The 16,643-nt window shown below is 42.6% G+C and overlaps 2 protein-coding genes across 2 annotated transcripts; both read right to left on the bottom strand.

The window, feature by feature from the left end:
* Positions 1-2,500: 2,500 nt before the first annotated feature.
* Positions 2,501-7,227, bottom strand: LOC103975228 (probable ADP-ribosylation factor GTPase-activating protein AGD8). The gene is made up of 7 exons (XM_009390135.3): positions 7,054-7,227; positions 6,783-6,901; positions 5,162-5,597; positions 4,641-4,898; positions 4,066-4,185; positions 3,247-3,345; positions 2,501-2,929 (listed from the first exon to the last, which is right to left on the bottom strand). Exons 1-7 carry the CDS (start codon positions 7,120-7,122, stop codon positions 2,822-2,824), a joined length of 1,209 nt encoding a protein of 402 aa, XP_009388410.2. The 5' UTR covers positions 7,123-7,227; the 3' UTR covers positions 2,501-2,821.
* A 3,023-nt stretch (positions 7,228-10,250) lies between these two features.
* Positions 10,251-12,853, bottom strand: LOC135632072 (transcription factor MYC2-like). Its single transcript, XM_065140438.1, has one exon. The coding sequence runs from the start codon at positions 12,577-12,579 to the stop codon at positions 10,462-10,464; it is 2,118 nt and encodes a 705-aa protein (XP_064996510.1). The 5' UTR covers positions 12,580-12,853; the 3' UTR covers positions 10,251-10,461.
* Between the last annotated feature and the right edge of the window lie 3,790 nt (positions 12,854-16,643).

The following is a 16,643-nucleotide window of genomic DNA, read 5'->3' as shown; positions in this document are numbered from 1 at the left end:
TCCCAAACACAACGCTACTCCTACGTGCTCCGTGCCGCCGGCGACGCATGACCGAGGCAGCAGCGCCGGGTTCTCGTGAGAAGCTCACGCCAGTCATCGTCGTTGGGATGGGGGCGACCGCTCCTGCGGCGCGGGCCTACCGCCCTAGGTAGGGTGGCGGCTCCCGACCCCAGGAAATAATTTTCGGCGCGAGGAGTACAACAGCGGTTAGTACGAAAGGTAAGATGTTTGGAACTATGCACGTGTGGGGATTCCGATGAAACGTGAAATTTGTATCCTATTAGAGAGAGAACGAGGGGGGAGAGAAATCTTGGGCCGATGAGTTATTGGATTGGGCAATTTCTCTAAACAAAAGTCTTACAATTTTTCTTTTCTACTTTTTTCACATGACAATTTTTATTTTTTAAAAGATTATATTATCTTTTAATCTTGTCCCATCGATCGTCGCTTCCCTCATCGCCATCACTAAAGCTCTATCTTCATCTTATAATTGATCTTGACAAACTAGAAAAAAAGATAAAGGGAAAATAATCGACCATGGTGGGGCTTTCCCTTCCTCCGCTAAGTGGCTTCCACGTTTAAGAAGCATGTCTACTCCCTTGATTAAACAATACTAAGATACAAGAAATGAGTAAAAATGAGTTGGGGCATGCTTTTTTAGTCTGAGCGACATGCAAGGGAAGGTAATCAGACTTTATGATGGGCTAGAGGTGATGGTTAATAAGGCCTGGGCAAATGTGGTCATGTAGGATAGAGATGGCAATCGATAGGGAGGTAAAGGTAATTTCATATGAAAATAAATCGAAAAGAAAATCTTCTGTTGAAAAAAACAAAAAAGAGAAAACATGATTTTTTTAATGAAATTTACCTGATATTAAAAGACAAAAAGCACTTTAAAAAATGTACAGAGAGAATGTCTTGAAGCCTCTTTTCTCGTCATCGTCAAAAACTATCAAATAAAGTCTAAAATTTTTGAGCGATTTTCTTATAAAAAAACCTCTACTTTTCAATATTTTTCACGAAGTATTTTTTTTATAAATGATCATTTTACCTTTGATTTTGTCGGATCTATCATCACATCCACCTTACATCGTCCCGCACCACCCTTACCATCCTTGTTCGAGACCCTTACGTAAGGAAGGAGGGGGAGCGAGGGCCGCCGCCACCTTTATAGACTTACACCACCACCTCCTTACATTACCTCCCCTTTGCCTCATTGAACCCATTGCTTATAGCCCTCACGTAAGGAAGGATAGGGCATAAGGGCTATCGCTACCTCATAGGACCCTATCAACCCTACTCATGCACGTCTTGTCTGCAACCCTCATGCGAGGAAGAAGGGGGCATAAGAGTCATCGCATCCATGGACCCCCTTAGGCATACCCTTGTGCACCTCATCTGCAACTCCCATGCAAGGAAGAAGGGGGTACGAGGGCCTTCATTGTCTCCACGAATCCCGCCACCCTCATACGTCTCACCTATAACCCTCGCACAAGGAAGGAGGTGGCACAATGACCATTGTTGGCCCTCGTTAAACCCATCATTACCTATGTGCCTCCTCCTCCCTCCCCTCTTGCAAAGGTCATGATACAAAATGGGCTACGAGTGAGAAATCAAAAATGAGAAGATAACGATACAAGGTGAAGCTGACTATAGGTTTGGTGAAGATAAAGATAAAATGATATGAGAGGGATGCTTTATGAGAATTTTTTAAAATAAAAATACTCTATAAAAAAAATTAAAAAATATATATTTTTTTTGTTTGAGAATTCACCTGATTTCTTTTGTTCTTTTTCAATCTTGGGCATGTATAACAGGCTTTCCCGTGGAAAGCCGTGAACTAAAGATTGTGTTGTCGACGACCGGAATAGCAGATTCAGCGGTATTGGAGCGATAGCGCTTACTTTGGCGTCTCCACTTTTCTCTTTGCAGTTTAGGAGCATAGATCAGCGAAACGAGCTCTCCATCACACGGTCGAGAAGGTGCACGAACAGCACCTTTGTGGCACCAAAAGCTCGAATATTTTTTGTCTTTCCAACAAAGAGTGGGACCCACTGCTCACATCTTCTAGCGGCGAGAGTTTTCCTTCAGGAGTCGGAAGCAGATGTCAAGCCCACCGCGTTCCCCTGTCCCTCCACAGCCTCTCCCTCTCACCGCTTGGGGAGAACACCCAACCCAAAGGAGAGGAGAGGAGAGGAGAGGACAGGAGCTGGCTAAACTTGATGTAAGTTTATCTATCTCGAATGATGGAAATGAAGGAAAGAAGTACCTTTTCGACAAAAGTTCCTGTTTCCTTTATCTAGCTCAAATGATGAAACAATACTGACACGATCAGCACTAGGCAATTTAGATCCAGAAAAGATGGTTAGTAATTCGAGGAAGCACACAGCACCTGAGTCACATTAACCAACACTAATCTAGCCGGAAATGCACAAAGAACATCATTTTACAGTCGCTAAAAAATGTGGCCCAACCCTAACCAAGCAGAGCAGCACAAACATTGAAATGATGAATTGACATAGATGCATAGCTCTTCATGGATCCCTTTTTTTTTCTTTCAATTTCAGAAATACAGACCAAGTGTTCAGAGAGAATTCTACGTATATATATAGTTTTAATGAACGAAATCTGGTATGTGTTTTACAGTTTTACATGCATCCGGTGCACAGTAACTACTGAGGTTTATTGCTACAGCTCGGAAGACAAAAAAATTGTGAGGGGGGGTAATTTTGAGCTTTTGACAACTAACAAGCAACTTCCATCTGTCTAATGATCAGCTGGCTGTTGAGCATGTATATGAATGCAAACCCATGCAGTCCACTTAAAGCATTCTATTCTGGAAGTCATTAATGAAACCAGAAGCTAACGATGACAGCTTCTTCCCAGTCTCCCCAGCTATGTTCTTGAGCGATGATATATCTTGTGATGCCTGAAAAAAACCAAGTATTTTATTTGGTCAGAAGACAGCCTCATAAAAATCTGTCAGATGAATGTAAGAGGACACACCAAATTACTCAATTGTAGAAAAAGTTATGAATTAAAAAAAATAAATTTCTTAATATTTTAGCAGAAGATATCAAGCCCGGAAAATACAGCTGAAATAAATCAGCCTAAAAGAGTTCCCATTAAGCCAATTTTGTTGCTCGTGGAAAGGCCTCTATACAAGAATCCCCTTGTATTAATATTTACAAGTTGGATGCTACTAGATCAGCCATTTATATTACAAATCACCCTAAAAAAACATACCTGGAATGAGATTTTGTTGATGAGGTCTGCAGCAGTCAACTCTACTCCAGAATCAGTTTCATGACCAAAGAGATCAGCGCTCGATATGGATGTTGACCCCTACATGAAAGGGTAGTCTAAGTCAATCAGAGTGCTCATAAATCATAATGTTGTCAAAGTTCATCAAGTCACCAATTAGGTTCAAGAAATCCAAATAACAGAATTATGGATATCTAAATCATAGGTGATACTATCAACATTTGGATGCAAAAAAGGCACTACATCGCTGAAGCTCCAATGACAATAAAAGTTTCAAGGATAATCATGACAAAGAATAAGACACCAAAAATTATGAGGAACTAAATACTGTGTTTCCCAAGTCCATATAGCCATCTAAGCTACATAAGTTTCAATGACAAATCATGACAATATAAGTTTCAATGATCATCATGACACAGAACAAGACACCAAAATTATGAGCAACTAATTACCGTGTTCCCCAAGTCCATATAACCATCTAAGCTACATAAGTTTCAATGATAAATCATGACAATATAAGTTTCAATGATAATCATGACAGAGAACAAGACACCAAAAATTATGAGCAACTAATTACCATGTTCCCTAAGTCCATATAACCATCTAAGATACATAAAGTTGGAGTTCATCTCCTCACCTTAGAGCCCGAAAGGCATTGGTTGTTTGCAGATATAAACCAACTACATAGAACTACTGAACATACATGCAGTCACATTTTTATAATCACTTTTATAATCTAGCTAATATGGCTTACAAACATTTGATATAACAAACTTTTGTGATAAAGGCATGAGCACATACCGTGAATTTCTCTAGGGATATTTGAGCATCACTAGCTTTGTTCTGATCACCAAAGAATTGAGCTGATGATATGGATTTTGCATTTGAGAATTTCTGTCTTGCTTCATTACTTTCTTGGATCTGGTCATCATGAAAAAAAAAAATCATATCACTATAAAATAAGTACAAATATACCCTCAGTTCATTTTGCATTCGAGAATTGGACTGATGATGTTTTCTGTCGCTCTAGATTAAGTGACTTCCACTGATAGCCTATCTCTAGATTAAGTGACTTCCAAATATATCTCTCTTTTTTGGACTCCTTATATCATATGCCCCCAAAAAGAGCCAATTCAAAAGAAGCTTTCTTTCTTCATCCACTTTTAGATTAGAATAGTAATATGCCTCAATGGCATTAATATCCAGAATTTTATAAATCTAATCAAGGACAATATATAACTAATGTTTATATATGAATATATCTGACAAATAGTTATGTTTTCTAAAATATCAGAGCTTCTTCCCAGACAAAGAAAAAAGGATGTTATTCGGCCAAGTTGACAGAAAAGAAGGTACTAAAACAATGTTACTCATACATTTGATGAAATGGAGTTTGACTTTTTCTCAAATCCACCATCCATTCCGAAGTCCGCAAAAAAGCTTGAAGATTTTGGTGGTGCAACGTGACTGATCACTTGTGGGCCATCAGAGCTGCTCTTGGTGGAAGGTGTGTTCTCCACATCCACATATTCAAATCGAGTGGAAAGCAACTGACCATTTGTTGTGTTAGACTTAGCTGACACTGCAACAGGTGCTGGTTCTTCAGGCTTCTGCTCATAAAGGCTTTCATTTGGCTGCAATCAAATTGACTGTTACAGTCAGGACAGTACATTCGGCCCAACAATTTGTATCCAAGAACTCATATGATTCATATACCTAGCAAAGAAGCTTCTGAAAATCCACAAAACTTTAAAGATGAAAGGCTCAAGAAAAGATTTGAAAAACTTATGAAGCAGTAGAATATAAGCAAAAAAGACAAATAAACCCAACAAAAGATAGCAGGAAGGAAGCTTCATAAGGGTTATTGACTTGTTATAATGTGGCACAAACAATTTACCTTTGTCGTGAGCTTACGGACGCCAAGCCCCCCAGTCTTGCTTCCAGATTTCTTCGCACCAATGGGTTTCTTAACAGAACTTATAACTGCAGAACGGACTGGAGCTTTAGGTGACCGAGTAATTTCAGACTCATTCGTCTTATTTGGAGTATCTTTGGAAGTATCTGCAAGCTTAAGTTCAGGAAGTCCATTTACTGCATGCGTGGACTGAGTTGCTGCAACAGGTGATGAAGGTCCAGAATCTTCTGCAGCACTCTTAGCAACCTCTTTAGTTAGTAACTGCCTATACAATTCTGCTGCTCTAGATGTATATTTAGCTTCGATCTTGCCACCATCCGTCCATCCATGCTGTTTAAAAAAAACTTGTGCACGGTTGTTGCCTCCAAAAACCATCATCTTGAGCTGCTCAGGAGTCCAAGAGTCTAAATTTGTAGACCTAGACATCATCAAATGAAATTCCAAACAGTACATCTCATGAAATCACTTCAAGAAGGATCTAAATAAAACTGTCAAAAGTTGTTACAGCATGCTGTCTCTACAAAGAATAATATACGAGCAATATTATTACATGTCAGAAAACATATTCAGGCAGAAAATAGAACGCCAAAAATAAGTACAATGTTTGATCCTCATAGTTTACAGTTAGATTTTCATGTCATTCGATCCTTCAAACTGCATATTGCAAAAGTAGAAACAACAAAAAAAGAACAAAATAATTAGGATACAGACTTCACGTTAGCAAAGCAAGAAGTGAAGGATTATATTTGAAACTTCCAAAAGATAAAAATCCCAATGATACTATCTACTACCACAACGGCCAGCCGGTTATTATTTGCATAATGCTAACTTAATATTTCATTAAGCCTTACCAACCTGTTAACGAGAGAAATGCTGGTTCCTTTCAATTCTGTAGATCAAGGTAGCCATGCCTGAATTTTCGAGAGCCACACTTAAAGCTCATCTCAGATCAACTTTGCCAAATTTAAGAATCCATATTCCACATAAATTATAAGTCAAGGGACCAATATTTTTTACAAGAAGATTCATATATGGGATCTTTCATTTGATATCCCATTATCCCTTTTCCTTTAGAAGAGATGTATTGTCAATCAATTAGTATCCTCAACCAACCTATCAACCCAAAAGAACTAATACAATTGATCAGAAATAGTTGTCCCCGCATCAAATTTTATCAGTGAAGCTACTGGTTGAAGTGCATAAACAAGTCTTTAAATATAATAACTTGATAGTAACCAAAAACTACACATCCTTAGTTCTGGTAATAGATCCAAATAAACAAATGAACTTCCATCGTCAATATCAAGAAATGAACCTAACTCGTTCAACGAAATATTTCAATGTGAAGTCGCCTCTTTAAATAAATTCATATAACCATATCTCAATCATTCATTAGATCCATTGCATGGACAGCATGCAGGTAATCTGACAACTTCTGCCACTGACGAATATGAAAAACAATTTTTTCATCAAAAAAAAAAACGAAAAAATCGAAGTGGGCTATCTTCATGGATTCAGATATCAATACATGATCCCGGATTTATAACCTAGGAAGAAAAATTGAGCTGTTTCCTCAGTTAAGCGAAACGCAATGACTGGATACCTCACGAAGCTGATATGCACGCCCAGACTTCGGTGAACGGCGGAACAATCGAGACAGAGAAAGATCCCGTACGTCACCGACGCCCATGTCGGGTTCCTGGCGTTGCACTCGAAGCACATCTGCCACGGAGAAGAGATCCACGGGTCAGAGGTGATCAGATCTGGAGGCTTATCCGGAGATCCCAGCGACCCAGTCGACGAACGCAAAGAAGTCAATGCAAACCAAGAACGGGCCAAAAGAAAGGGCCAGGGAAGAATCCGTAGCGGGTTACCTTGTTGTCGGACTTGGATTTGAGCTTTCTGAAGACGGCGTTCTTGTCGGCGAAGCCATCGGAAGCCATCGGCGTCGAGGGGAGGAAGGGTTGCGTTCGATGTGCGTTCCCCCAAATTGGAGAGAGGGAGAGAGAGAGAGAGAGAGAGCCGAGAGAAGGGGAGACGGTGGTGGCCTGATTTAATTATGCCTCTAATATATTATAATTCCATAAACGATTACAATTAGAGAAAGAGGAATAAGGGCCAGTCATATTTTGATTGGTTCATTGGGATTGCGTATTTACACACCGTACGTGCGTACGTACGTACGTACTGCTCCCAAATGGCATGTCCAAGTTCATACCTGTGTATTCTTGATATTGTACCGACTTAATGATATTTTGTAAGATCTCAAATCAACATAACATATGTAGATTAATGTTTTTTTAAACAGCTTTTCGCATAATGCATAAATATTTTTTTCTCGCTATTTTAAATTTGCTAAAGAAAAATCTTTAGAATACTAATGTTATTCTTCTTATATTGGCTCCTTATCAAATAATTAAATTTTTTTAAAAGTATAAATTTATAAAAAAAATAGTTTTAAGAAATTCTCGTAAAATGCATCTCCATTCCTAAAAAATGATTTTGCCTTATCTTTATTGTGTCAATCACCGCCTTCGCCTTTAACATCGTCGGTGCCTCCTCCCCCCTTACTCCATCTCCTCTCCTCCCTTGTCACCCACCACAACCCTCATCGATCGGAAGACCTCCACCTAGCTCGTGTTACTTTCGTGCCTCCCCTTGCTTCGCACTATATCCCCTACGTTTCTCACTCTATTGTTGGTGGTTCCCAATAGTTCTTCTTTGATCTCTTCGACCATTAAAGATATGATGATCGAGAAAGAAAGCCCTAATGCCCTCTTTGCTAATGATGCCATCATGTTGGGGGCATGCCACCGGAGAGGAGGAGAGGGGGGCAAAGTTTGTGACCAATGAGGCACGGGGGAAGTGGGGTAGAGGTAGAGACAAATGGAATTAGGAGGGACAAGGTTGGCGAGTGGATGGTGTGGAGGACCACGCATGAATGTAGCCCAGCGTAAGAGTGGAGGCGACGATGGGTGCGATGGAGGCACGAGCAAATTCATCTTTTTATGAAAGAAGAGACACTGTATAAATTTTTGGAACCAATAGCATGAGAATTACTCAAAACTAATTTTTTTAATTTACCTTTTAAAATTAATATTTATTTATTTACTTATTCTTGAATTCCCTATCTTTTAAACAATTATAGCACAAAAGCAATAACTTCTTAAACGACGTAGAGAAATACAAAAGTATTTACCCACTCTAATATATACTACATATGATACAATGGAATCCTTCATCGGATTAGATGACTTTAAAATGTTTCCATTTGTTATATCTCGATGCAAAAAGCTTCACCAAAGAAAACTTATTTTTGCTTCAAAAATATTTTTCCGATATTTGTTTTAAAAAACTTCATTATATATCAAACCATAAGTATTTCATTGATCGATAAGAGTAAACACCAATAAGAATAAAAAAAAGTTTTTTTCTTGTGAGGTTTAAACAAAAAAAAGAAAAATGAAAAGTAGAAACTGTTGTGAAATCTTTATGCAGCATAATATTTACCTATTTCATTGCATTTCCTAAATTAAACTTAGTCGAAGATCCCATGGGTCATACATTAATACCGAAGAAAAAATTTGTTAATCAGAGACTTCATGAGCTACCAAGAAAATATGACTCCCCTCAGTAGGACAAGCTTATGAGCTCTTTTGTCTGTATGAGTCCAATGTAAGGTATTGACCTCCTCGACTAACATGTAAATATCCTAACATATGTCATATAAGAATGATGAGAATTAGTCGAAAGCACATTAGACTTGACAACAACATTCTACATGTTTACCAAGTTTCACTCTTTTGGGGTTTAATCATTTGCAACCTTTAAAAGGTTGCTTCTTTCGTCTTGCCAAACATTTGCTTGACCAAAGCCATAGAAAGTGACTTCACCATATTATATTTCAACGTCGCACAGTAGTTGATCTGTGGTTTATGGTTGTTGACATGGCATTCTAATGAGGTCGCTGTTACCAAATAGATGTATCGATGGCTACCGCATTGACGATGGAAAATAGGTAGAGATAAAAGGGCAATTTCCTTTTAAAAATCCATCCTTTTTATTTTTACAGAAGTTCTGTTATTTCTATTTTTCTTATATGATGCTCATATTTTCTATAATCCTCCTTTTGCCGCCTATCATACGATGTTTTTGCCTGGCCACTTTCGCCAGGTTACCTCCACGCGATCGTCTCCTCATTGTCGATTAAGAACTATATGAGAGGGATGACAATGAGTTTCTTCTTCTTCTTGGTCTCCATCATCATCGATTTCAACGTGCTCGACTAAGAACATCTTAGGGGAGGAGCAATTGCCTAACACTAGCCTTACTAGGGAAGTCGATAGCAGGTCCAAGGGCGGGGGTGAGGGAATCATGGAAGTAGCAAGTGAGAGCACGAGGATTGAGTGAGAAGTCATGGGATGAGGGGTCAACAAGAGGGGTGTTGTAGGGTGACGAAAGGGTCTCATTAACGTCGATGAAGAGCAAGGCCAGATGAACCTTGTTGGTCTTGAAGGTGGCGGTAGGGATGAGATCCATCAAACATAAGAGTAGGGTTGGTGGTGACGATTGCGGGGGAGAGCCCTTCCACAACAAAGGTGATGGCAGCGTTAGGGGGGGGGGGGGGGGCAGGGCAATGGGTAGGTTTGTGTGAAAATAACATGACATGAAAGACCATGCAAAAGAGGACGAAGAAGCCCACCTTCTATGTCGAGGTTGACGATCGTAATGCATAGGGAGGGCCCGATGATCGACGTGATAAAAGACGATCAGATAGGCCCGATGATCGATGTGATAAAAGACGATCAGATAAAAGTGACGGCCGAGAGACATTTATGAAATTACAAAATAAAAGAGGCTGCGTACGAGGAAAAATGAAAACCTTTCAAAAAAGAAAAGCTCAAAAATATATTTTTTTAATAGAAAAGAGGAATTTTTTTTGATGGAAATCCCCCTAGAGAAAAACAAAGCATCTTGTTTATGATGTATTGATCATTTGCTGCTCTGGAAACATCACAGAAATCAAGACCTGCCTTAGCCAAACAAAGCGACAGAGCATTGTGCAGCGATATAGAAGAAGCTTCAGCTACCAAAAGCATCTCTTATCTGATGAAAAGCAACATTCATTGCACTAGAAATGCAATGCATATGTACATACTAAACCACTGAAGCACAACATACTATGGCTGCATCTCATAGTCCACGCGAACAAAGATCTTACAGAATCCAACATAATCTAAAGAACTCCTCCCGCCGCCATTAAAGGCCAAGACAAACATAGGCTACCTGCTAATTGGTGCCTCGGCAGCCAATTTAGAGTAGAGAGCAGCACGGAGCTGCTCCGGGGTGTACGTCCGACTCGGCGACATCTTCACCGTCGCCTGCTGTATCATGAGGTCCTCCACCACCGACACGCTCGCGTAATGCACGTCAAGATCGAGGTCTCGTATCGCAGCCATCAGCTTCGCGGCCGGGTGATTTCTTTTTAGGCACTGTAATCGGATCATGGCCTCCGACCCGAGTATCTTCACTTCCAACTCCACCCCGTGACACCGGTCGCCGCCGCTGCCGTTCATCATCCTAAGATCATGGTCCGGCGGCGGCTGGACCGGCCGGGTCGGGTTGGATTCACGCTCCTTCTCCAGGGCTTCCACCTGTGCTCGTAACTCCTCCTTGTCGATTTCCAACGTCTCGAGCTTGGACCGCAGTTCGTTGATGTACGAGACCGCGTCCCCAAGGAGGGAGGCCTTGTCCATCTTGGACACGTTGGGCACCACCGCGCGGAGGGCGTAGAACCTCTGGTTGAGCTTCTCGCGGCGTTGCCGCTCTGCTTCCACATGGTTCAGAGGCTCCTCCCGGCCATTGGCAGGCTTCCGGCCGCGCTTCTTCGGTCGCTTCTCTGGCTCCACCGGCCGGATGCTCTCCACCTCCCGCGCCGAGGCCTCGAGGTCCGACTGATCCGAATCGGGGCCATCGAGGATTCCGCCGCCGCCGGAAGACTTAAACAGAACATCAGAAGGGGGTCGTGCGGGAGCCGACGAGAAGGAGATCATCCCCTCATCGTTGTTGCTCACCCTGGATGTTGCCCCCGTGGATCTCTTGTTCCTCTTGTCGTCTGCCGCGGCGGTGATGGTTTGGTGGTGGGAGAAGAGGCTGCCGGTGACAGGGGCCGGAGTGGGATTCCTATTGCTACCGGCGAAATCTAGGATATCGCTCGGCTCCGGCTTAGCCGATCGGGGAACAACAGAGCCGTTGGAGGCGAATTCAGAGAGATTGAACTTTTTGGAGACGAAAAGATGGGTATGCGGATCACTGGCGCTGCTCTGATGCAGCTGTTGCTGCGGCTGGTTGTGAGTTCTTTGGAACTGCATCGAAGAGCTAGGGCTTTCGGTGAGGATGCTGGAACTAGGGTTGTTCTCCAATTGGATCGGGGGTTTTGTGACGGAGAGGTCGGCGGTGGCGGAGACGGGTGAAACAGAATCCTTGATGTCGACTGCCGACGGATCCGTGAGCCAGAGCACGGACGGATCCGTCTCGCCCTGGTCGGTGGCGGGAGTGGGCGCCGCAGATTGCGGTGTGAGCCAGGAAGCGACGGAGGGAGCGTCCGGAGAGCTAAAGTTGAAGAGGACGCGGATCTTGCCCATGATCTCGGGGCTGTGGAAGACCACGTCGGTAGATCCGAGCTCGAGGACGCCGGAGCCGACGGGGACGCATACCATGGTCTGGAGGCCAAACAGTTGAGCCTGGCGCGCCCGGTCGCATGGCGCAGCGGCGAGTCGGTCGGCGCCGGTGACCCAGGCGGGGGCTCCGGTGTAGAAGGCCTGGCCCGGGAGTCCTCCCCCGTTGACGAAGGATTGGGTCATGGAGACGAGGAAGAACCACTCGGTGTCGGTAACCTCCTCGTCGACGGCCTCGTCCGGCGCCGATGAACCGCCTCCGGAGATTAGCGAGTGGAGCTCCCGAAGCACGCACTTCCGATGCTCCTGTTCGGCAGCAGAGGCAGCGCCGGCAACCCTCTGCTTCCGCTTGTCCTCCTCGTAGCCCTTGTAGTAACCGTCGCCCCATCCCAGGAACGACGCCCCGGTTGCGGCGTCCACCGACGACTGCCAAAAGATGCCGTACGTCCAGCTCTCCCGCGCCCCCTCGATCAGCGCCTGCAGCCGCTGCTGGAGCGTCTCCTGGCTGAAGTACGCGGGAGCAGGAGTCGCCGCAGCGGCCGGGTGATCCAAGGAGGAGGAGGCTGCTGCACAAGGCGGGGTGGGTGTAGGAGGAACAGCCGCCCAGGAAAAGCCCGGGAGGTCGACGGAGGCCATGAAGGCCTCCATCATGGAGGCGTTGTCGTCGGCCCACAAGTTCATCCTTTTCCTTTGATCGAACACCCGGCACCGACTCCTGCGCATGAACCGGAAACCCTGGGTTCCGGTCACCCCCTCCCCCAGCGATCCTGAGACCGTCGGTTACTGTTGCCGCAGCTGGTACCGGAAGCGCCGGAGCAGGCGTGGAAGAGGGCGTGAAGGCGTAGAAGAAACTAGGCGAAGTGACGCTGCGAGAACCAGAGAGCGACACAGAGAGGTGGGGACGCAAAGGAAAGGGCGTGGTTGGTTCATCGGTTTCACATTCGGGCTTGCTTCGGCACCAATATTACACTCCGATTTCATCTCTTCCTTTCCTCCTCTATCCAGTCTTGCCCTTCCAACTATTTATTCCATCAACTCCTTTCTTCGCCGGTTTCGGTAATTCTAATCATGTACGTTAGCTTGGTAATTCCCGCTCGCCTGAGCTAATTTAGTAATTTACAGCGGCCGCCAGCCAAGCAAGTGGGAGACTGGCGGCATCGCAGGTCTTCTTTGACCGCACAATCGTCGCAGATATATCAGCAAGTACGAATATTAAAGCGTGAATGGATGGATAATTGCCACAGCCGCCCGCTGACGTGGGATGCTTCCCCCCTTGATAAAACCACCGTCCGTCCCAGACGCTGCTGCGTTAAGTTTCTGGAAAGTGCCGGAGACATCGGATCGCCCTGTCCAACTCCAATTGCAAAAGGAAAGAAAACTACAGCTGAATTCATTGAATGCACACACACACGAAAAGAAAAAGTCTACGCAGGACCACAACACCGAGTGTGACGTCGCAAGATGGCTCGGTGGTGGGCCCATCGCCAGCCTCGAAAGATGTGATTGCTTGCACCACAACATTGGACCCGGATCGATCGATGGTTTCTTTTTTCTCTTTTGGCTCGCTCGCTCGATTCTTTTGCTCTTCTTCTCCTCGGGGTCGGGTTAGGTACGAATCCGGGGGATTCAGCTGGCTCCATTTGCTTTGAGATGGGGATCCGACGACGAGTCGATCGCAGATTAACTCCCGGGCACAGCAATGACGAGAGGCAAAGCAGCCATCGATGTGCAGCCGCATGTGATGTGGTCCATTCATGTCTGCTTGGTTCGCGGTGCGCAAAACGTGTTGCGGCCACTCCTTTTTGTCGTATTAGATGTCGGCATCCTCGACGACGACCACCGCCTCCGCCTCCGCCTGAGGCGTAGCCGACTCCTCCCTTCTTCTGGCACTGGCCGCTTCTTACTCCAAACCTTCCCTGGGCCCGGAACGTACATATTTGGCGGGTCCCAGAGAATCCGCCAATGAGAATAAAGGTAGTACGACGAAACGAGTAAGTCCAAGAAAGTTGAAAAAGTAACGTTCGAAAGCTTTGTGACGGCAGCGAAAGTGACATGCGAAGCACGTGCTCATTCGTCGACGACTTGTTTGCTATCCGTCTGATCTTTTGGGTTTTGCCTAAAATCAAACAAAACTAAATAATAATAATAATAGTCACACTCCGCTTCTCCTTTTTATCATCTCCGCCTCAGCCACGTGGGAGAGAGGGAGGATAAAAAGGCAGGGGAGGATAAAAGATATATATATATATATATATATATATATATATATATATATATATATATATATATAGATAAAAAAGAAAGTAAGTGGAAAAGGTATTTTTGGCATACTCTAATAAATTAAGACAGCTCGTCAACATAGCATTAGCAATATTATATTAGTATGGATAAACCCGCATTCTGGAATATTTTATATTTTTATTTTTTTAAAAAATAAATAATAAATATAAAGTAAATAAATTAAGTATTATTTGATAAAATTATATTTTAAAAGTTATTAAACATTATATAATAAATTTATCCTTCTAATACTTTTAATATTTATTTAAATATATATACTTAAAAAATAAATAAATAAATAAAATAGAAATGAATGCATAGAGTCTTAAAAAAATTTTGTATGATTCATATATGTAATAAATAAAAATATATAATCATATAAATGAATATACAATATTTTTTTAAAAAAAATAAATGAAGTAAAATTTTACCATATATAATCTATAAATCATATCATTACATTAAGATACATTCCTAACGAAGTCGAAAGTTATTTGATCATGCAAATTAGTCATGTGAGAAAAGTTGGGTAGCAATCATTTCTGAAAACGATTTATATGATGATTGCTATTTGGATGGAGAGGTCGTGTACTTGATTTCTCACTTAATATATATCATTACATTAAGATACATTACTATAGTTATTTAGTAATGCACATTAGCCATGTGAGAGAAAATGAGAGCCATAGTTTCTATTATATAATAACAATCTTTTGATCTCGATAGCAATCACTTCTGAAAACGATTTATACGATGATTGCTACTTGGATGGAGAGGCCGTGTGGTTGGTCTTCGTCTTGTGGAAAATCTCTTCTTGTCTGTGAGAACGGAATCAATGGCGGGCGACTACATTCAGTGCACCGGCTTATTCAAACATTGGTTTCCGAGTTACAATCATTTGTCAGTCCAACCAAAGATAAACGGTTCAATTTTAACCGTGGTCAATGGGGCCATGGAAGAAAGAGTCAGCCTCTAGATGGGCCAGGATTGGGCCTTGAATGGGCCTAAAGAAAGATAAATTTTGCTCACAATCAAGAAAATACTGCATCCTGATTTATGTACAACTTCATACGCACACACATGATGATAAAACAAAAGTGCTCGCATATGCAAACTAGAACAAGCCTTATAGCAACAATTTCCATATGAGATATTTGGCTTGAGTACAGTTACATTGGAAGAAAGGTAGTTAAAGGGAGAAAATACTACACTGGCATCCATTAAGTCTTACCTACTGATGTAAGATTCTTGTTTAGCACTAACAAAGTAGTAGTACCTGACAAAGACAAACAAACACAAGTATCACTGGGTATGTTCATCCATGACTGCCGGTCTTTGATTTTGTTCTTGCATCAGCTTTCCAATTTCTTCTACTAGTTTGATGTATGCAGTAACAATCGGCGGTTTCCGATTCTGATGGTGATCTCAAGGGTACAAGTGACCAATGCAACATGTTTTCAGGTTCTTTAGATGCATGAGCTTCTCTTGCATCCTTTTTCCATTTTCTGCCACTGTAGATGCATGCCTCCTTCGTCATAGCAGCGATGTTCACGTTTGTTTCGGATGGAAATGAAATTTCCCCCGAATTGAACTGAACAGTAGCAAAATCAACTCGTGTTTCGTTTTCCAGTGCTGTATGTTGGCCCAGCAAGCATGACCTTTTCATATCTGATTCAAGGCGCTTCCTCGCCCTGTACCTACGCTGCCGCTCCCTGTTCTTAAGCCGTCGGGCCATAATATCATCAGTTACCACCGGAAGCATAGGAAAAACCTGCACAAATCAAAGATGATTTTAGTCTCTATTTAATTATCATGCATTCTCATTTTATTTGCCTTTGTATCTAGAAAGCTTCAGAGGTTATTCATATTGTGATGGTAACCAATTATTTATAGAGGCCTTACTCTTAAATTCTCACAATATTCAGAAGGGCTTATTCGAAAGTGTCTTGAACACAAACTGTGAAAACAAAAGTTTGGGGCAAATGCTACATTCAGAAGTTGCATGTGGAGGCTTCTTACTGCCTTTATATAAAGGCTGATTGCTGCAGTTACAACTTTAGGTAAAAGAGGAAATGTCCAGTGCTCATGTGGGGATCAACCTGTGAGGAGATAACAATTGAGAAGATGAAGAGGGTATTGTGATCCAATGTTGACATGTAACCCAATCTGCAAGTATGACATGCACATTTCAACGGGAAGTCCATTTGCAGCATGTAGGAGTTTAGTTATATGTTCGCATGTTGTACATGGTTTGGTTGCTTGCAAGTGAGCTACCTGATGCGAAAAGGACTCATGGATAATCCATTCTTGGGAGCAACAAATATCCCATAAGTACAAGAAAAAACAAAAGTATTAGTGCTATAAGACTTCATACCTGTTGTTCACCAAATGTGCATGCCACACTAATATTTCCATCTGTATCTCCTGCATTCATCTTGAAGATATGCTAATGCAAATCCTATGGCAGCAAATACTACACCACCAAGCTGCCTACCTGCATCCAAGCC

Source organism: Musa acuminata, chromosome BXJ3-2, assembly GCF_036884655.1.
Source record: "Musa acuminata AAA Group cultivar baxijiao chromosome BXJ3-2, Cavendish_Baxijiao_AAA, whole genome shotgun sequence".
NCBI classification, from domain to species: domain Eukaryota; kingdom Viridiplantae; phylum Streptophyta; class Magnoliopsida; order Zingiberales; family Musaceae; genus Musa; species Musa acuminata.
Note: the sequence above shows the minus strand (reverse complement) of the source record. Positions and strands in the feature narration are given on the sequence as shown.

What these genes read in the sequence shown, in the direction of transcription:
- LOC103975228 (XM_009390135.3), bottom strand. Translation starts at nt 7,122, where the DNA reads ATGGCTTCCGATGGCTTCGCCGACAAGAACGCCGTCTTCAGAAAGCTC. An exon ending in CAAACTCCATTTCATCAAAT is followed by an intron (nt 4,186 to 4,640) that starts GTATGAGTAACA and finishes CATGATGACCAG; the next exon opens with ATCCAAGAAAGTAATGAAGC. An exon ending in TATCCCTAGAGAAATTCACG is followed by an intron (nt 3,346 to 4,065) that starts GTATGTGCTCAT and finishes CCTTTCATGTAG; the next exon opens with GGGTCAACATCCATATCGAG.
- LOC135632072 (XM_065140438.1), bottom strand. Translation starts at nt 12,579, where the DNA reads ATGCGCAGGAGTCGGTGCCGGGTGTTCGATCAAAGGAAAAGGATGAAC.